Source organism: Rhineura floridana, chromosome 7, assembly GCF_030035675.1.
Source record: "Rhineura floridana isolate rRhiFlo1 chromosome 7, rRhiFlo1.hap2, whole genome shotgun sequence".
Classification (NCBI taxonomy): Eukaryota; Metazoa; Chordata; class Lepidosauria; order Squamata; family Rhineuridae; genus Rhineura; species Rhineura floridana.
Window position 1 is genome coordinate 107,223,310 of NC_084486.1, and position 21,357 is coordinate 107,244,666.

At 41.4% G+C, this 21,357-nt stretch overlaps 1 protein-coding gene across 4 annotated transcripts in view; it reads right to left on the reverse strand.

Annotated features, from left to right (window-relative positions):
• Positions 1 to 463: 463 nt before the first annotated feature.
• PAX3 (paired box 3) overlaps positions 464 to 21,357 on the reverse strand; it is a 140,222-nt gene continuing 119,328 nt past the window's right edge. For all 4 annotated transcript variants that reach the window (XM_061634441.1, XM_061634443.1, XM_061634442.1 and 1 more), the window contains 2 exons: positions 3,920 to 4,166; positions 464 to 1,937 (listed from right to left, as the gene is read on the reverse strand). In XM_061634441.1, coding sequence (XP_061490425.1) covers positions 1,903 to 1,937; positions 3,920 to 4,166 — 282 coding nt within the window. In that variant the 3' untranslated portion in view covers positions 464 to 1,902. The remainder of the gene's footprint in view (positions 1,938 to 3,919; positions 4,167 to 21,357) is intronic.

Here is a 21,357-nt window from a genome sequence, read left to right on the forward strand (position 1 = left end):
CAGCTGCTGCATTTTATAACACAAAATAATCTGGAACAAGAGTTACAGAACTGCATGCAGGTTGCATTTCTGCCCTTAGATTGTAAATTGCTCGTGGATAGTGCACAAGTTCTTTGAGGAAAGGGCCATAGTTCAGTGGTTGAGCACATGCTATCTCAGGTTCAATCTGAGGCATCTCCAGGTAGGGCTCTGAAACCCTGGAGAACTGCTGCAAATCAGGGTAAAGTGAGCTGAGCTAGATGGACCAATGGTCTGATTTGGGATAAGGCAGCTTCCTATATTCCTGTATTTTTTACTTACAGTACTCTGCAAAGCAGCATGAATGTTGATGGTGTTATATGAGAAGAACACTAATAACGGCAACAATAATATTTCATGAAAGTCAGTTGATACGGTATCATTGCTGCTTGCACACTTTATGATCAAAAGCAATGAGTGCTTGGCAAGTTTTCATAGCTGTTTATTCATTATAAATAGTAAATATTTACTGCACTTTTTAATATGAGACCTTTTTTTACAACACATGTGTTGTTGGTAGAGGCTGTAACACAAAGATAGTATTTCTTTTGTTCCATCACCCTTTAAACCAATGTGCGAACTAATCTCTGTACTATAGCCTAGTCTTACTAATTCACTACTTTCATTGTTGAATGCTAAAAGGAATGTATTTGTGCTCTACCCCACTCATTGTTCCAAGAATAAAGAAAAATAAATAACACTGCCTGCCATCTTCCTGTCCCTCCTAACATTTCAAAACACAAATTTATTGACATTTGGAAATGTCACAACACAAAAACTTATGTAAACCTTGGTTTCCATTGGACTTTCCTTTATATATTGGATGCCATTGTATAATTTAAAATTACATGACAACTCCAGAGACATAGTGATTTATGCCCTGCATTTTTGCTAAAAAATAATGTAAACATAAGAATTTTTAAATGTATTGTCTCCCCAGCATGGTCACCTGTCAAAACTAATACAGTGGAGATAGTCTAAACAAACTGTGACACCTCAGAATATTAAAAGAGTGAACTATGTACTGTAAAAATAAAGTACCTGGAAAAATATAATTTTGATTCTATATATAATGCCTTGGATGTTACCAAAGCTTGGTGAGGTACGACATATTGCACATTGTTAAACAGTCATGGAAATCAAAGGTATTCTGTATTTTTTTGTTTGTTTGCTTGCTTCTTCCGGGAGGTATCATGGACTAGGAAAACTTCACACACAAAAAAACTTTGCAGAACTTTTCTTCATGTTACACTATTATCTCATTTGTTGTAATGAAGAAATAAAACACTTGCATGTGACATTTATCAACAATATGATTACAAAGAACAAGAAGATAACCAATAACTTATTTCTGGAAGTCTTCAAACATCTAGTCTAGCTTCCTACAGACCTTAACATTTTCTTTCGAGGTCAGTTTCCAGTGTGTAAAACAATGTTCTCCTGCCCGTGCTTTACAAACTGAGCAGAGTTAAAGTCGGCACTGGACATCAAAACTGGTTTGAATTTGCAGCATTCACCGTGCTATATTCTAGAACGTGGTGTATCCAAATTAATCCATGCCTCTTCATCAACCTAAAAATGGAATGTTTACTGCAGCCCAGCAGTTTGAAACACTCTCTTCCCCTTTTTCATACAAATCAATGCTGAACTGTGCTGCTTTTTATTTATGTTACAGCTCATGGTCTTTGTCTTCTGAGGAGCTTTACCCAAGATGTCCAAATGTCTTATTGAAAGCACTGATTGGAGAAAAGAGCATAACAGTCCCATTATCTCTTGTATGATCACTCTGTTCTGGGCCTCATTTTGGTGAGAAGATCGCTCCATTTCAAATATTGGAGTGAGACCAGGAACAAGACTGGCTTTAACTTGAAGTGGACAGTTCATTTATGCAATATCTGGCTTCAGATAATGAAAGGCACCTGTAAAGAAAAACAGCAAAAGAAGCTTTTTAAGTCATGCTGTGACAACATCACAGCAAGGGGCAGTGTCAACTACAGGTTGACATTGTCATATTTAATACTGATATATCAAAGGAAATGGACTAATATTTTTATTTTTAGGACAAGTTTGACAAAACTCTATGTATCTGGGATTATATACTATAATGATTCTTGAGCTGACCTCATTAAGAACATGTGTTTCTAATAGTGGAATGCCAGTGGTTATTTCATTTTGGACAACCCCTCTGTTTTACCTAATGGCAATCAGGTTTCATGTCTCAACAATTAATAACATCAAGATGTTGTTGACATCACTTTAGAAAATAATTATGCAGCAGAAATCTTGCTGGAACAATCCACTATCTTAGTAGTAAATGTAGCTCTACTATGAAGGGAAAAAATGCATTTGCTTTACAATCACTTTACCTTGCAGTATTCTTGTTATTTCTTGTTACAGACAAACATTTGTCAAAATAAGTGTCCTCTATTGGTTTTGGAGAGGTTTAATGGCTCAAATTGACCAATGACGCTACCAAACTGCAATGACCATTGGTTAGAAAATTGCCCATTGTTTCACTTCTAAAGAATGGATTTTTGTTCCAGAAAAAAAGATTTCACACCTTAATGCTAGTATCTCTTTGGACGTACACAGCCCCTTTGGCCATATCCTTTGGATGCGTTCCAAGGGATGCATGAGTTCCATAAATATTAAGTTTTAACTGCAAAATAAATAGCATTAACTTTATCAAAGGGACTGGCCATGAGTTGGGATTGTAGCCTAAATGATACTTATCTTGCCAACTTAATCTAAAGCAGGGGTGAGAAATCCATGGCCCTTCAGATGTTGTCAGACTCCAGCTCCCATCATCCCTGACCATTGGCCATGTTGACTAGGGTTGGTGGGTGCTAGAGTCTGACAAAATCTGGAGGCCACAGGTTCCCCACTTCTGACCTAACAAGTACTCAGGCTAAACACAGGTTTGGAATTGAAGTCTCATCATCATTTATTTTGTATGCTGCCTTTCCATTGCAGCTATGTTCAAGGCAGCTCACAACATAAAAAACCTACAAACGTTTAGCAATTACAAAAATGAAACAATATAAATAGTCAAACAATAAACTAGTGAGAACATCTCAATAAATATACAATTAAGCAATCCCCACATACTTCACAATAATGTCTAGCAACAAAAATACAAAGCCATAGCGAAATAACATAGCAACAAAAGCCATAGCAAAAATAGCAGCAAAAATGCATGTCCAAAATTAAATATTGACCTCAAAAATAACTCATAGAAAACATCCAACCGCAATAGTATGTAGACATCTTGAGCAACAGGTTTACAGAGGTAGAAGGTCTCCAACCCATACTTTATTATTCTGATTAAATATGCCCATCATTTATTTATGATAAAATGTATAAAAAGATTCGTCAAAGGGCAGCTTAAAAATCTCAACATACAATCCATTCAAAAAAATCCCTACATGATCAATAAAAAACAGAATAAATAGCACGAATCATTGTGAGAGGAGTCTGTCGTCACTGAACTCAATAGACACTATGGAGAATTGAGCCCATCCCTATTACAGGTCATCACCCTTGTAGCTGCATAACTCCATTTTTTGCTCATCTTACATGGTGGGCCAGTTCAGACAATACCTGTGTAGGCCTATCTGCTATATTGCATGAAGCTGGTGTAACTCAGGAATAGCCCAAATAAGGCCTGTTCAAGTGTTGCCCTGCAATGCTAGAGCAGCCTTTTCCAACCTGATGCCCTCAGAAGGTTTGGACTACGGCATCCATCAGTTCCAGCCAGCATACCCAATGATCAAGGATGATGGTGATTGTAGTCACAAACATCTGGAGGGGGCCAGGCTGGGAAAGGCTGTGCTAGAGTATGACAAAAAGACAGAACCCAAGAACTGGTGTTTATTTATGTTGGTAATAACCTAATACTCACTTTGTCCATATTGTCCATACTGATATCCTGTGACAGGATCCATACTATAACCAGTGCTGCTGTATGTTGGTGGGCAGTATGACTGGGATGTAGGCAGGCTATCTAAACTTTTCATATGATCTAGTCTTTGACTACAGCTAGCCGATACTGTAGTGGTTGGTTCTAAACCCCCAGTTAACGGTGATAAGGCATAGTCAGTTTGGGGCTGGTGAGGTACACCACCATGGTTAGTTAAGAGGCCCATTACCTAAAATAAAGAGGAAAATAGAAAAAAAAGTTAATAGGCGTATAAAACTGTATATTAAGCAATGCACAAGAATACTGAGGTTTAGGGTATCTATTTCTTGGTATTTGACTTCAAATTCCAAGGGGAAATAAATATGGCATGTGCTTAAATGGCAACTACTGGCTGGCATTCCTCCTCCATCACCACCGTCCAACAAAATAATATATGTAACATATGGGAATTTAATTTATTTGGCTTTATTATGTATGATAGCATGCCACAATTGTTTTACTCATTTTAAGTCTTATGGAAACACATACATCGAAGGTAAGTTCATCACAATTGTTTTTAAAGCCCTGGTGTTCCCAAATAGATAACCAACATTGGCCTAATAATTCAACAGGTGGTTTCACAAAGCTGGTTTTCCTATCAGAAGATGATTTGTGTGTGTGTGATGGACATCTTTTCTCTGACTGTGGGCCAATCCAATGGATTTTGAAGCATTCCAAACACAAGTTGCTTTCAGTCTGAAGACGTCAAATTGTACACATATTCAAGACATGGATGGGGATGATAAGCACAAGGTGACAGAATAAGTCTCCTGGGGAAAATTCATGGGAGAAAATATGGTCAGATTTGCTCACATGAACCCTTGCACAGTGCCCACATAACATTGCAAAATGTTTCATTTTAACATTGTTGTTGCTCAGCTCAAGTACCGCCAACCAGTGTGTCCTGTCTTCCTGTCGAATGTTTATTTAGCCCCAACAATTTACCATGCATTATACAGATTTTAGAATTGACACAATCCCTGTTCAGGTGCCACCTCAATGTAACTATTATTATTTATTTAATTTGTATCCCGCCCTTCCTCCCAGCAAGAGCCCAGGGCGGCAAACAAGGCACTAAAAACACTTTAAAACATCATAAAAACAAATCTTAAAATACAGTAAGACAAAACAGCGTTAAAAACATTTTAAAAACTTTTTTTAAAAAAAGGGTTAAAAACATTATTAAAAAACATATTAAGCAATTCTGACACAGACACAGACTGGGATAGCTCTCAACGTAAAAGGCTTGTTGAAAAAGAAAAGTCTTCAAAAGGCGCCGAAAAGGTAGCAGAGATGGCGCCTGCCTAATATTCAAGCATGGGGCATGCACACTGGCCTTGCCGCCTCTCTTCCCATCACCATCGCCTTTCTCACAGCCCTCCATGCATGAGGAGCTGAACTTTTGCAGCATGGTGCTGTTCCAGGCCATTTAGAACTCTGGAAGATCAGCGTTCCAAATTGTGCATGGAGCCTATGCAAGTAGAAGAGACCCCCTGCTGCAGAGTTCCAGAGCCAAACACATGGAGAGTTGTGAGAGCAACAACAGTGATGCAATTGGGGCAGGGGCAGGGAGCATGCTTTCACACTTCCCTGCTTGCATAATTGTAACGGTGTAAGGGGAAGATCTGACGAGGGCTTAAGTCTCTGTCCAAAGGGGTTACAACAGGGGTGGGGAACATATAAATGCTGCTGGACCCCAACTCACATCAGCCCCCACCAACATGGCCAATGGCTACTAGGCATGATGAGAGTTGTAGGCCAACATCATCAGGAGAGCTACAAGTTCCCCATGCTCAGGTTACAATCTAAAATAGATAGTGACCCAGAAAATGCTTGGTAGAAGAAACAGTATTTGAAGAAGCATCCAGAAGAGGAAAGAGAACTGGCATGAATGACAGAGATTGGGGAAAACTGCTCCAAGCATATGCTGTAACATGAAAGAGCTGAAAGTGTGAAGGGAATAAGGGCCGTCTCACATCTCTCAGTGTTTGATTAGGGGTGGCTGCTTCACATATGCCAGTCATCACTTGACATTGGAACTGAACAGAAATGTGAACTCAGTTTAAGGGCTCATCATTTATTTTATTTTTTTAAGCCCATGTTGTTAAAATGCACCATCCTGTATTTAAAAATGTGTGAGTTGCTTGCTGGTATAGCATAGTGACCCTATACGTTTGGATCAAAAATGTGTTGTGCAGTTGTCAGTGTACAACTTCCTTCAGAAAGGTTTTTTTTTGTACAAAAGTTGCCTCTGTTGGTTTTGTGCTGTTGCTAATTTTTTAGCTTCTGTTTTATACTGCCTCAAATGTTTGTATTGTTGGGATTTTTAAAAATCATTTCTATTGGTAAACTTTGTATAATATTTTTGAGTATGAAAATGGAAATGGACTGCCTTCAAGTCGATCCCAACTTATGGCTACCCTATGAATAGAGTTTTCATGGTAAGCGGTATTGCAGATGGGGGTTACCATTGCCTCCCTCTGAGGCTAGTCCTCCCCAGATGGCTAGAGCCTGTTCAGCTTGCCACAGCTGCACAACCTAGCCCCTTCCTTGTCCACAATTGCTATGCAGCTTGCCCACGGCTGCACAGGTGGCAGGGCACGTAACCCTTGAGCCACTCACTGTGGGGGTGATCTTTAGCTGGCCCTTGACACCCAGGAGGCACGAGCGGGGATTTGAACTCACAGACTCTGGACTCCCAGCCAGGCTCTCCTCCCCACTGTGCTATACCAGCTGTGAACTCCTTAGAGAGCACAGTTAGATACGCAATATAAAGCTAACTGACAAACAAAACTTTCTCTCCTCTAGCTCACTTTTGCAGAGCTGAAGTTTCTTTTTTGACTCGCCATTTGCACTGGCTGTTTTCTTATAGTAAGGAAAGGGATAAGAGAATTTTCCTTAGCACCTAACTAGACATTATATGGAAAATCCATGATTGGACATAATTTTCTTCTCCTCCTCAAAGCAGCCACAGCAGTAGGGTCCTGATCCAAAGCATTCCCTCTTTCTGGAAGGTGGTATTCATCGCAGAGAGAAAAGAGAGCGCACACTTCGCACGCAGAAGACCCTTGGCTCACTCTCCAGGTAGGAATGGGAAAGACTCCTGTCTGACACCCTGGACAGCCACTGCCAGTCCCAAGAAGCAGAAGAGAGCAGAAAAGGCCAAAATTCTAGCTGCAGTGGTGCCAGTTGCTATTTGTACAGCCATTTAAAGTGATCTGTAGGACAAGGATGCCAGGCATTGTGACCAAAAGAAGAAGGCGGCAGGTAATCTAACACTCAAGTTCCTTGCACTTGATTCAAGGGAAACTAAAACCTTTTGGAAGATCAAAGATAGCCAAAGAACTAGAAAAGCCTTGTTAAGTTTAAGGACAGGTTCTTTTGCTTTGCTTTGTAATCAACAACCTCTCAAACAATTAGGAAGCAAAAGCAATTATTGTATTTTTCTTACACTTGAACCTTGAAAGGAAAATCCACTTCTTTAAAGGCATTTAGGATTATATTCTCACACATTTTTAGCTTTCAATAAAAACATTGGAAATTATTAAAGAGAGCTTTGTTCCTCTTTAAAAGTTAAGATATTGATTTTAACCTAAGCTTTTTCATTGGTTTTGCCCCAACACACTAACAATGTAATTTTAACCTGTCTACTCAGAAGCAAGTTGCATTGAATTCTGTGGAATTTACCCTCAGATAAGTGAGGTTGGGACTTCAGCTAACATGGCTGGAATTTAAAAATTATTATTTCCTAGTAACAGATACGAGAATCAAAGCAACTACATTTTGGGGTTATTGCGCAACTATATCCTAATACAAAAAATATATCAGCATCAGCTAATAAAGCTAAAATCCTAGAAAGAAAGGGGGGAAATCCACATATCAGTATTGCATTAATGAACTAATTTTCACAATTAATAACTTCTCCTATACCTTCCAGGAGAATACTGCAAATAAGCAAAAAATACCTTCTTATTTAGGTCCATATTGATATCCAAGACTACCAAAGTCATTCCTTCTCCCAGAGCAATGGTACAATTGGAAAGTTGTAGTCCAACATCCTTGGTGACATTGTAAGAGATTTTGGGATACTACTTTCAGAGCGCACACTACCTCAGTGGCATCCCTAAAAATAGTGGCCTACCAAGTGACCATTTTAGGTTGCTAGTATAGCCAGCACATCGTGACCATCTTCCATCTGGAAACCTATGTGAGGATCCAGAATTGGCCTCCACAGTCACTTACGGACACACTGTTAAAGACCTTACCCTGGAAGACAATCTTACTTGGCCAGGGCTGGCAAACAAGAATTGCAGACAAAGAGCAAATAAAGGCTAATACATAATGGATTTTTGAGGGGATGTCTACTGATATCTATTGTGGGTGCCATAGAAGGTACTGGTGGGCACAGTGTTGTATCTGCGCAACATGTTGGCAACCCCTACCATAAAGCAGGGATGGGAAACTTGTGGTACTCTAGGTGTTGTTGGTCTACCACTCTGCCATCCCTGGACATTGGATAGATGGCTGAATTATCCTCTGTAATCCTAAAGGTGTTTACTTATTTTATTTATTTTATTTATTGAATTTTTATACCGCCCCACTAGCACAGCTCTCTGGGAGGTGTACAACAATATAAATGAATACAATAAAATCACATAAAGCAATACAAAAAAGATATAAATAGAAATCCACAATCTAAAACCAGATTAAGACATATATAAGAAAAACTAAAATGCCTGATAAAATAGGAAGGTTTTAACTTGGCGCCGAAAAGATAGCAATGTCGGCGCCAAGCGTATCTCTTTGGGAAGACTGTTCCACAGTTCGGGGGCCACCACTGAGAAGGCCCTAGTTCTTGTTACCATCCTCCGAGCTTCTCTATGAGTCGGAACTCGGAGGAGGGCCTTCGATGTTGAGCGTAGTGTACGAGCAGGTTCATATCCGGAGAGGCGTTCCAGGAGGTATTGTGGTCCCGCGCCATATAAGGCTTTATAGGTTAAAACCAGCACTTTGAATCTGGCCCGGAAGCATATAGGTAGCCAGTGCAAGCGGGCCAGAACAGGTGTTATGTGTTCAGACCGTCTGGTCCTCGTTATTAGTCTGGCCGCTGCATTTTGCACCAGCTGTAGCTTCCGAACCGTCTTCAAAGGCAGCCCTACGTAGAGCGCATTGGAGTAGTCCAATTGAGAGGTTACCAGAGCATGAACAACTGAGGTGAGGTCCTCTCTGTCCAGATAGGGACGTAGCTGGGCTACCAACCGAAGTTGGTAGAACGCATTCCGTGCCACCGAGGCTACTTGAGCCTCAAGTGACAGAGAAGGATCTAAAAGTATTCCCAGACTATGAACCCGCTCTTTCAGGGGGAGTGTAACCCCATCTAGAACAGGATGAATATCTACCATCTGATCAGAGAAACCACCCACCAACAGCATCTCAGTCTTGTCTGGATTGAGCCTCAGTTTATTAGCTCTCATCCAGTCCATTATCGCAGCCAGGCAATGGTTCAGCACATTGACAGCCTCACCTGAAGAAGATGAAAAGGAGAAGTAGAGCTGCGTGTCATCAGCATACTGATGACAACGCACTCCAAAACTCCTGATGACTGCACCAAGCAGCTTCATGTAGATGTTAAAAAGCATGGGAGACAGAACTGACCGCTGCGGGACTCTATATTGGAGAACCCACGGGGTCGAGCAATGTTCCCCAAGCACTACCCTCTGGAGACGACCCGCCAAGTAGGAGCAGAACCACTGCAGAGCAGTACCTCCAACACCCAACTCCACAAGCCTCTCCAGAAGGACACCATGGTCGATGGTATCAAAAGCCGCAGAGAGATCCAGGAGAATCAACAGAGTTACACTCCCTCTGTCCCTCTCCCAACACAGGTCATCATACAGGGCGACCAAGGCTGTCTCAGTGCCGTAACCGGGCCTAAAACCCGATTGAAATGGATCTAGATAATCGGTTTCATCCAATAGCGCCTGGAGTTGACCAGCAACCACTCGTTCCAAGATCTTGTCCAGGAATGGAACATTCGCTACTGGTCTGCAGCTATCAAGATTTTCTGGGTCCACGGAAGGTTTTTTCAGAAGTGTTCTCACTACTGCCTCTTTCAGACAGCCAGAGACCACTCCCTCTCGTAAAGAGGCATTTATCACTTCCCTGGCCCAGGTGGCTGTTCCATCCCTGCTAGTTTTTATAAGCCAAGAGGGGCAAGGATCTTGAAAGTAAGAACCACTGGACTTGGTAGGGCCTACTTCTGACTAATTGTGTTTAGGATTGGAAGATTTGTCTTTTCAAGACTGAGAAAAAAAAGGGGGATAGTTCATTCTGGGCTTGAGTTATGTTGAAAATCTAGAAGATATTTACTTTGGCAGAACCTTCATAATTTGGCTGGAGACTGAAGTACAAATTGTTTATCAGAACGTTTAACATTTTCATTGAGCTACATAAACTTACCATTTCTCACTCTTGTGATAGAATCCAAGGGTCACCTATCGAACCCGTCACAACCACCCAGTACCAATAGGGCTGCAAGTTTCCTAGAGTTAATTTTTTAAGGCATAAAAAGCATTTATACATGGCTTGGCTTGCAGTCATTTGGAACTGTCTGCTTTATTCTTTGAAACCTGTGTAACTCTATTCTATGCATGCTTACTCAGAAATAAATGCCAGTAAATTTAATGGGACTTATACCCAAGTGAATGTTTATAGGACCACAGCCACAGAGTGAATATTGGCAATCACTCATCAAATAAATAAATAAATAATTTTTAAATTGTGGTTTACATTGTTTTTAATTGTTCTTTAAATTGTTTTAAATTGTTTTTAAAATATGTGTTTTAAATTGTATATTTGTTTTAATGTTTTTGATTGCTGTAAACTGCCCAGAGAGCTTCGGCTATGGGGCAGTATACAAGTGCAATAAATAAATAAACAAATAAATAAATAAATAAAATAATCAAGTGGATGCACCTTGAAACTTTCCCTCCCCAGGGTTGCTAAGAATATAAATACATAAGGAGAGTCTGCTAGATCCGGCAAAAGGTCTATCTGTTCTCACAGTGACCAACAAAATGCTCATAGGAAGCCCACAAGCAGAACCTGAGCACAACAGCATTATCACCTGTGATTCTCAGCAACTGGTATTCAGAGGCAAACTGAAGGTAGACCATAGCTATCATGGCTAATAGCCATTGATTGCCTTATCCTCCATGAACTACCTATCTGTTAGCTCTGTCTAGGAGATCAGCCCAGCATTACCATGCTTCCAGAGCTGCAGTGGATATGATGATGCTAAACTCACATCATCAGGGCGGTTGACACGATCGCTCCCATGCCCCCCTCCTATGTAGAGCTCATACAGCTCCATGGTATACCTCGGAGCTGAGAGTGATGAAGCAAGAGAGGAGGAGGCTTGAGTGCAGATGGAGGCGAACTCCCGACGAATGCAATTATGCCTTGGTAAGTGCCTGTTCTAAGCGGTATATAGTAGCAGTGAGGGCAGCAAAAAAGAGATATTTTGCTGCCACAATTAAGGCATCTTTCTCCCGCCCAGCGGAGCTCTTTAAAATTGTACGAGGGCTTTTACATTCTGGCCCTCGGGATATTATAGATTCATCTGTAGCCCGCTGTGATGAGTTCGCGAGGCACTTCCAGGATAAGATCGTATGCATTCGCCGGGACTTAGACTCCAATATTATGGCAGTGGGATCTAATGAAGCATCCAGAACACGGTCTTGTCCTTATTTATTGGATGAGTTTCAGTCTGTGCAGCTTGAGGATATTGACAAGATCCTTGGACTGGTGCGGGCGACCACATCTGTGCTGGACCCTTGCCCCTCTTGGCTGGTGAAAGCTGGCAGGACCGGAACCGCCGGCTGGGCCAAGGAGATAATAAACGCCTCTTTGAGAGAGGGAGTGGTCCCTGACTGCCTAAAAGAGGCGGTAGTGAGACCGCTCCTGAAGAAACCCTCTTTGGACCCAGATAACCTGAACAACTATAGACCTGTGGCAAATGTTCCGTTCTTGGGCAAGGTGCTGGAACGGGTGGTTGCCGGCCAGCTCCAGGGGCTCTTGGATGACACTGATTATCTTGATCCATTTCAATCCGGTTTTAGGCCCGGTTTTGGCACTGAAACAGCCTTGGTCGCCCTGTATGATGACCTTTGTCGGGAGAGGGACAGGGGGAGTGTGACTCTGTTGATTCTCCTTGATCTCTCAGCTGCTTTTGATACCATCGACCATGGTATCCTTCTGAAAAGACTCACGGAGTTGGGAGTTGGGGGTACTGCTTGGCAGTGGCTCCGCTCCTACTTGGTGGGTCGCCACCAGAAGGTAGTGCTTGGGGAACATTGCTCGATACCCTGGACTCTCCATTGTGGAGTCCCGCAGGGATTGGTACTGTCCCCCATGCTTTTTAACATCTACATGAAGCCGCTGGGTGCGGTCATCAGGAGTTTTGGGGTGCATTGTCATCAGTACGCTGATGACACGCAGCTCTATTTCTCCTTTTCATCTTCTTCAGGTGAGGCTGTTAACGTGCTAAACCGTTGCCTGGCCGCGATAATGGACTGGATGGGAGCTAACAGACTGAAGCTCAATCCAGACAAGACTGAGACGCTGTTGGTGAGTGCCTTCTCTGCCCAGATGGTGGATGTTCATCCTGTTCTTGATGGGGTTACACTCCCCTTGAAGGAACAGGTTCGTAGCTTGGGAGTTCTTTTCGATCCTTCCTTGTCTGTTGAGGCCCAGTTGGCCTCGGTGGCACGGAATGCTTTTTACCATCTTCGATTGGTAGCCCAGCTACGTCCCTATCTGGACAGTGATGACCTCGCCTCAGTTGTTCATGCTCTGGTAACTTCTAGATTGGACTACTGCAATGCGCTCTATGTTGGGCTGCCCTTGAAGACTGTTCGGAAACTACAGCTAGTCCAGAATGCAGCGGCCAGATTGCTGACGCGGACCAGAAGGTCCGCTCATATAACACCTGTTCTGGCCCGTCTGCACTGGCTTCCTATTTGTTTCCGGGCTAGATTCAAAGTGCTGGTTTTGACCTATAAAGCCCTACACGGCATGGGACCACAATACCTGGTGGAACGCCTCTCCCAATATGAACCTACCCGTGCACTGCGCTCAACATCTAAGGCCCTCCTCCGAGTGCCATCCCATCGAGAAGCTCGGAGGGTGGTGACTAGAACTAGGGCCTTTTCAGTGGTGGCCCCCGAACTGTGGAACAGTCTTTCCGATGAGGTGCGCCTGGCGCCGACGCTACTATCTTTTCAGCGCCAGGTGAAAACCTTTTTATACTCCCAGGCATTTTAAAGTGTATTTTAACAGTATTTCACTATTATCTTGTATTTTGGACGTTGTTTGGTTCTTTTATTGTTTGTTTGTTTTTGGTTCTTGATTTATTGTATTTATTGTACTTATACACTGTGCTTGTTTTATCTTTTATGTATACCGCCCAGAGAGCCTTCGGGCTTAGGGCGGTATATAAATTAAATTAAATAAATAAAATAAATAAATAAATAAAATAAAGTTAGGATGGCCATGGAGGATGTTTTTAAACAGCAATCACATGTGCAAGTGGTTATCTATTTCCCTTCTTAGTTCCCCAACTTTCATAACAGGGACACAATAAAGTTGTAAGGATGCCAAGTTCACCAGCCGAAGAAACTACATACAGTCCATAGGCAAGATTCTCAAGTCATTAAAGCTAAATAGATCTAGAAAAGCTCTGTTACATGTTGTCTTTGTATCCCATACCTCTCAGTTGCTCAGAGTGGTGTTTTAGTCCATGGCTTTAACTCTTTTCAGGCTTTATTTATTAAACTTCTATCCTGCCCTTCCTCCCAGAAGGGCCCAGGATGCCAAACAAAGGACAAAACACTAAAAATATCTCAAAAACAAAATATCTTAAAAACATTTTAAAATAAAACATCTTAAAAACATATTTTTTAAAATCTTTTAAAATATCTTAAAAAGCAATTCCACTACTGCCATGAAGGGGAAACACAAGCAGAATTAGGCTGTGTAGCTGCACCTTTTACCTGTCATCACATGGCTCTTTCTAGGGGCCTTTATGCAAGGCTGCGACTTCTGAAGCAAGGGGTCTCCTATGCTTGTGGAGACTCTGGTGTTTTTAGAATCCTGATCTTCCAGTGTTCCAGTATACATGGAGAGCCTCCATGAGCGTAAGAGGCCTCCTACTTCTGATGGAGGCTGGTGTATTAGGACAAATGGGGCATTGCCCCACCAATCTGCGAGTACATTACTTTACATATGCAATTCAGTTTTCTATATTAAAAGGAATGGGTGGGACACACAAACATGCAGGAGCTCCACATGTGCCTTTGTGTATTCAGAGAAGACTGGCCCATGACAAAAGGCCAGATTTTGTCATGAGAAAGTAGCCCTGTGGCTGAATGTCTCCAGTAGAGGCTTGACCATTAAGTCAAATGGGGCATTGTCCCAGCAACCCTCATGTACCCTCAGCCAGCACCCACCTGCCTGCCTTCTCACAACCAGTCCAGGGGGTGGCACTGCCTGCCAGCTCCCCCCTCCTCAGTTTCAATATTGCCCTTGTAGAACTCAATGGGAGGACTATGGAAGGAGGAACTAGAATTAGTTGGCTCCACCTGTCATTGGTCTCCCTGCCTTCTGCCCTACCAGTCCCAATGGGCACTGGTAGCAGCCAAACAGGAGAGCAGCCAGAGAGAGCCACTCAATAATGGGAGTGGGGCAAAAGGTGAAACACCACAGCCCACTTCTGCTCAGGCTCAGTTTTATCAACACTGACTGGCAGAAGGTTTTTGCAGCCCTACCTGGAGATGCCAGGGGTTGAACATGGGACCCTGTGCATGCAAGGCAGATGTTCTGCCAAAGAGCAGTGATTCTTCCTCTCAAGTTTTATGCTTGTTTTATCTGGAATTCAGATTTCACTTCTCAATATTTTCCCAAGTCTGGACATTTACTCACTGTAAGGTACATGTTTCCAAGCCCACATGGCAAATGTAGGCTTGTGAGGTGAATTAATTTCAATGCATTTAACCTTTTCACTGACTTTGTTCCAGTCATTTCTGTCAAGTGTTGGACATCACCTAAAGTATCCAATCTCACAAGACTCCTAAACAGCTTATCTTCATGGATGGAAAAATAATATTAAATCAGAACAAAAACTGTCATCTTAGACATACGTTCAGAATCTTTCGGATTCATGCTGCAGTTGATTAGCATCTGGATAATTAGATTTTGGGTCCTTTCTCTTTGAAAACTATAAGGGAAGTAGCCTAAAGGCAGAAACTCTCTCTTGTGGTATGTGTCATGACCTTATAGCACCAGTACAAGGAGTTACAGGAAGGGCATGGCTGGCTTCACCCTAATCGCTTTGTTAGGAAAGCAATTAAGGGACTTATCCTGAGACATGTTGAGCGCCTCCATTTCCGAAGGACTTTAGAGGGAGTAAATGATGTACAGCAGGGATGGGGAACCTCCAGACGTTGCTGAACTACAATTCCTTGCCACTTCTGACCATTAGCCATGCTAGCTAGGGTTGATAGGAGTTGGAGTCCAACAACTTCTAGAGGGCCACAGGCTCCCCCCTCTTGATGCACAGCAACGCATAAACGACATCCAGCACTTGGACCTAAATATCGGCTGAAGTAAATGAATTGCAGTAGAGACTTTTCCAGGCAGAATTCTGTGACTTTTCGGAAACTATTTGCCTCACGTGTATTTTTCTTTATGTAACAAATACATGGTAATGTTTTTAAAAATCAACTATAAATGGAGAAAAACATGCTTTTTTATAAGATTTAGTGTTTTGCTTTTGTTTGTTTTAAAACTAATTGTTTCAGAAAAAAAGATTTCTATTCTGCATTCTCTGTTGTGTTAACATGCCATTTTAACAACTTAGCAGAAAGGGAAGAGAAAGTTGTTTTGTCTTTGTATTATGGCATTGTTGCTTTATTTAATCTTTGTTGTGTGCATTATATGTTTTAATGATCATCCACTTTGAGCTTCTAAGTATGAATGGAAAAGGGAAACAAATATGAGATACACAAACATCAGCAGTTTTGAGATATGGATTCATTCCTGTTAAATGGTTTCCTGTTAAAAGACAGCAAGAAAAAGCTCAGCAGTTCAGGGTTTATTTCCACCTGATGGGCTTCATTCAGTTCTCTCTTGCCCACCTACATAGATTTCAGTTGAGTCAAGGATATTGCTAAAAGGGGTTCACTCCCTTTAGGGCTAAAAGCTAAAGCTCTTCCTCCCACTGAAGTCAAAGATCAAACCAGATATTGGATATGGCACATATTTTATGGGATGAAAGCAGGGGTGGGGAATCTTTGGCCCTCCAGATGTTGCTGAACTACAATTCCCACGAGCATGGCCAATGGCTAGGGATGATGGGAGTCATAGTTCAGCAACATCTGGAGGGCCAAAGGTTCCCCACACCTGGATTCAAGCATCAGATAAATATAAAGTATTTCCTATGTTGCACATAACTTCAAGATTTTCTTCATAAGGAATACAATAGATGCCCTTTTAACTGGTACATAAACTTTAAGTTTATATATGTAATGACAGCATGCACTGTTTATGTGCATCTATAGCCCTGGATTCTCAATCACATGGACACCTTCATAGATACAATCCCTCCCCCCCCCCCGGCTGCAGAAGTTCACACTCACCATGAGAGGGGTTGGTAGAGCCATGTGACCTTGAGGGGCAGGGCTAAACATGTGGCCCTGCAGCATCTATATTGCCTTTTCCCTCCAGGTAATGTCTCAGTTCAGCTCAAAATTTATATTTCAAAAGCAAACTGTTTACCCATCCCTACTCTTCCAGGGGATACAGTAGATGTGTCCCCTCCAGGCACAGTAGATATAGGGCATCATGGACAGAGCTCAAACAGTTTTTTAAATGATATTTAAAACTATTAGTTTTCAACAACATTCTTTTGCTGCTGAAAGGGCAGGAAAAAAACAGCGTTCTGATCTTCTGAGAGAAATGGAAGTAGACTTGGGAGCACATTACACAAGAAAACTAATTTTTTTGATGCACATTGGCTTCATACTTTCAGTTGCCATTGTCCAAATATTTATCAAACATGTGTCAGCCTTTTTTTTAAGTATACATTGTGTGTTCCACTTTCTGCCTTGAGCACAAGCTTCCAAATATGGAATACTGAGTCTGCTAATAAACACAGTAGACTGGGGGGGGGGAGGAATCCAATAATACACAGATTTGTAATTTCCAGCAGTAACAAAGAAGTTCAACCTCTGTGAAGAATGGCCCCATCTCCAAAACAACTAAAGAGCTGACTTTTTGTGTTTAAGTAGTTATGAGTGATGAAAACTTAAATATATGTAGGTAACATCTGGCTTATTATTAGGTTATTATGGGAGGTCCATCTATCTTCAACAATGTAAATCCTGTTATCTCAGAAAAACTTTGTTTTAAGTGAAATGCAATGCCACTTAATATGCTTCGTATTATAGCAAGTTGGACTGACCATAGGCATCATAAAATCATCACATGTTTTAATTCATTTACGCGTGCCTGCATTTAATATACTCTGTGACCATGTCTGCAATTAATATGATTTATGGGAAACAAACATATTCTATATTTTGGGGCTACAGTTATACTCCTTCACCCTGATTGAAAAAATTAATGAAACAACACCAAGAAAATTGTTGGCTGTTAACATATTAAGTTGAACTGACAGGATCATGAGTAAACTTTAGTGGAGTTAATGATATCTTCTTATCTGACCCTGACACATTTGCGGCATGTAATTTACAGAAGCTCTGTCCAGAGAATCTTGACAAATGCTCCTAACGATGTCAGGGCAATGTTCCATTCTAATGAAAAACAGATGTGGGTCAGATACCCTCATTCATCACTACACTGAACATTTCAAACTGCTGCTAAGATGGATGGCATTACCTGCTGTGAACTCTTTTCATGGGAAACCAACCTCCCCATTCGTCCCCAGAATAAAAATTACACCCCCAAAAAAGATCACATTCTGCAATCATCAATTGTCATTGGACTTAAGCATGTGTAGAAGACTACAGTCTTTAAAGTGACAAGCCCACCTCAACCATGAATGCGCTTAGGAAGCTTCAGGCAAGCCATTCTATTTCCTACTCCCACCCTTTCCCAATTGCTAGATGGTTATCATAATCAGAGCTTGGAAAAGTTACTTTTTTGAACTACAACTCCCATCAGCCCCAGCCAGCATGGCCACTGGATTGGGCTGATGGGAGTTGTAGTTCAAAAAGTAATTTTTCCAAGCTCTGATCATAATACTAACACTACCACCTCTTACATTTTTATAATCCTTACAATAATCATGTATGTGAATCACTTTAAACACTCAAAAAGCACTATATATTTACTTCCCCATCTTCTTCTTCTTATCATCATCATATGATTAAAGAGCCACAACTGTCATCCTTTGCTCAGGAACTGTTGTCCAGAGAAAACAGGGAATCCCTCTGATAGCAACAACATGAGATCACGGTGTATGTTTCCTACAGGATCAATTAGGATGCCTTTTCCAGCTATTGTGTTGAGATTTGCCACTTCTTGCTGCAAGCTAGTTCAATATAGTAGGAAAAGCCATCACAGTGTAGTGGTTAGAGTGTCGGACTAGGATCTGGGAAACCAGTGTTCAAATCCTAACTTAGCTATGAAGTTCACTGGGTAACCTTGAGCTAGTCACAGTCTCTTAATCTGACCGACCTCATAGGGCTGTTGTGAGGATAAAATGTTGAAGGGAAGAACTATGTACCTCACCTTCAGCTTGAAAGGTGGGATATAAATGCAATAATAAATAAATAAAATTAACAGCAAGTAATAGGTGAAAGGGTCATTCCCCTGGTAAAATTTAACAGTTTTCTCTCTTTCTGCTTTTCACAAGCGTCACTAAAAATATTCAGAGTGAAATTTCCTGTATATATGTCACTGATTAATTGTTGCAACAGGTAAGTGTCTCACTTAATTGAGCATGAAGAAATTGATAATTTTTAATTCAATATTGCCCATTCCACTAAAGTCAATGGAGTGCACTTGGATTTAGATTTAGGATTATTTAGCAACTAACAACTTCTGGGCAAAACTTCTTATATCCAAAGACTTTCACTGGGGTCAGGTTGTCAGGGTCAGCAATGCTGTTACAATCCAAGCTATTCAATTTGAAAGTAGCACAGAACAGGGGTTTTTCAGGACCCTTTACAATGCTGCATGCTAGATACATAGTCTCCCTAACCTGTGTTAGCCAAAACAAGCTTTATTCCTTGTTTCCTTGATGCCTAACATAGAAGAATGGTAGCATTGTAAAGAATTGTGCACTGCCACACATCTGCAGGCCTGTATGTGACTGTCCCAAACTGATTGTGTGTTTCTAGAGTCGCTGAATATTTTCCTAGAGTCTCAGTGGCTTCTGAAGCTCCAGTTAAGATCCTCAGCTTTCATTTAAATTAATGTTACAAAACAGCAGCTTCTAGGGAGGCCAATTCTAAACATTCAAAAATGATAAGGCAAAGCCAAAATCATGAAACTTCTTTTAAAATAAATAATATTGCCATTTTCTTCATCTGCAAGACATGCCAGTACAGGCTATAGCTAGGAGGTGCTTTTCCCAGGTTATCTAAATTTTAAAAGTAAGAAAGACTTTCTGCAACAGAGAAAAAAAAGGTAAGGAGAGGATGCAATGATCCATCCTAGTAAAGACATCTGAAGGGAAAAGTCTTCATGTATTTATCTGATATTGACATACCAAATCAGCAAGGTTGTTGCATTGACTGCATGGCCATTTGAGAACTTAGCACATCTTTCCTAGAAGTTTCAAGTTTCAAAAGTGTTTGTGGAAAGAAATAGCACTATAAGGATCATCACAATCTAATTTGCAGGAAAACAGTAATAGTCTGCTACATATGTGCACAGAAATTATAATAGGCAGAATTGGCATAAAATATACAATTTACATACATTACACACTGCTAATCTCTATTCCAACCTAAGTATTTAAAAATACAATTTCCTTGGATCACAGGCTGAGAAGGGGACTTTTTGAAAAACAAACACAGACAATGCTTGACATTAGTTCTTGACACCATTAATCACTTTATTGTTCCTGTAAAGACTGGCCATTTGTGACAGGAGAACTCTCACCACCACCACCACCACCAGGTATTGGTAATAATGAGCAAAGCAGACAGCAAATAAATGGTCAGCCTGATGAGAAATGCAGGCCTGCTCTGAGATGAGACTGGAGGATGTTTTTAGGACTCATTCAAAACAGCTCTAAATTAAGTGTCCACTGGGCCTGCATTCCCTGCAGTCCAGTTTTGGGGGTATTTCATTATATTCTTGTCTATTCAGATGGAGACTATTTCCATAAGGCCCACCATAAACCATGTAGAGATCAGGTTTGGGAGTGCTGATTGCTTGTTTAGAGCGGGGCTGGGGAACCTCTTCTAGCCCAAGGGCCAATTCCCCTACTGGGCAATCTTCTGAGAGCCATATGCCAATAATAGGCAGGGCTAGAGACAAAAGTGGGGAGAGCAACAAATGTACATGTTACCTTTGTGCAGTAGGCTAGCTTCTCCACACATTCATATGCCCGCTCTGTTCTCCATCAGGCAAGAATCAAGCAATCTCAAAGATCAAGGTCACATTCCAACCAGGTAAAAATATTTAGGGTGTTAGGCAGTGTCAGTGAGGGGCATGGCCTGGAGAGTTCTAAGACCCAGACAGAGAGACCTGGAGGGCCACATTTTACCTGGAGGCCTGAGGTTCCCAGCCCCTGGTTTGTTTGTTTATTTAATTCCATTTATGAATAGTTTCCAACACAACATCTCAAAGTAATTAACAATAAAAACAGATACAAAACAACTGTATATAAAAACAATTTAGATTTTCAAGGCTGGATTCAGTCCCCCATCCTCTAAAGTACATGTGGGCCCTCATTAGTCTCCTGTGCAGTGTCCCTGAATGCCCCCTGCACTCAAAGGATTGCTGCCCCCATTTAAAATTACCTTCCCTGCTGCCCGTCTGCTGCCCATGCCTGCCAGTACTGATCTAGCCAGATGTTCTAGCCTTTTTCCACTTCCACTGGTAGCTGCTCTGCTTTGGTAGTCACTCTCAGAAGACTGACCACAGAGCACATCTGGGAGAGTGTCTACTAGGGATTGAAAGATCTGTCTGTTTCGATGCTCTCAGTTTCTCATATTTCCAACGTTAAATTCAGTTCTCTACATTTCTACAGTCATCTCCAATTTTTTTTAAAATCCTCATGAAAATTCTCCATCATTTTAGTGCGAATTTCTCCAAATAAGCACGTTTTTGTAGGCAGTTTTGACAAA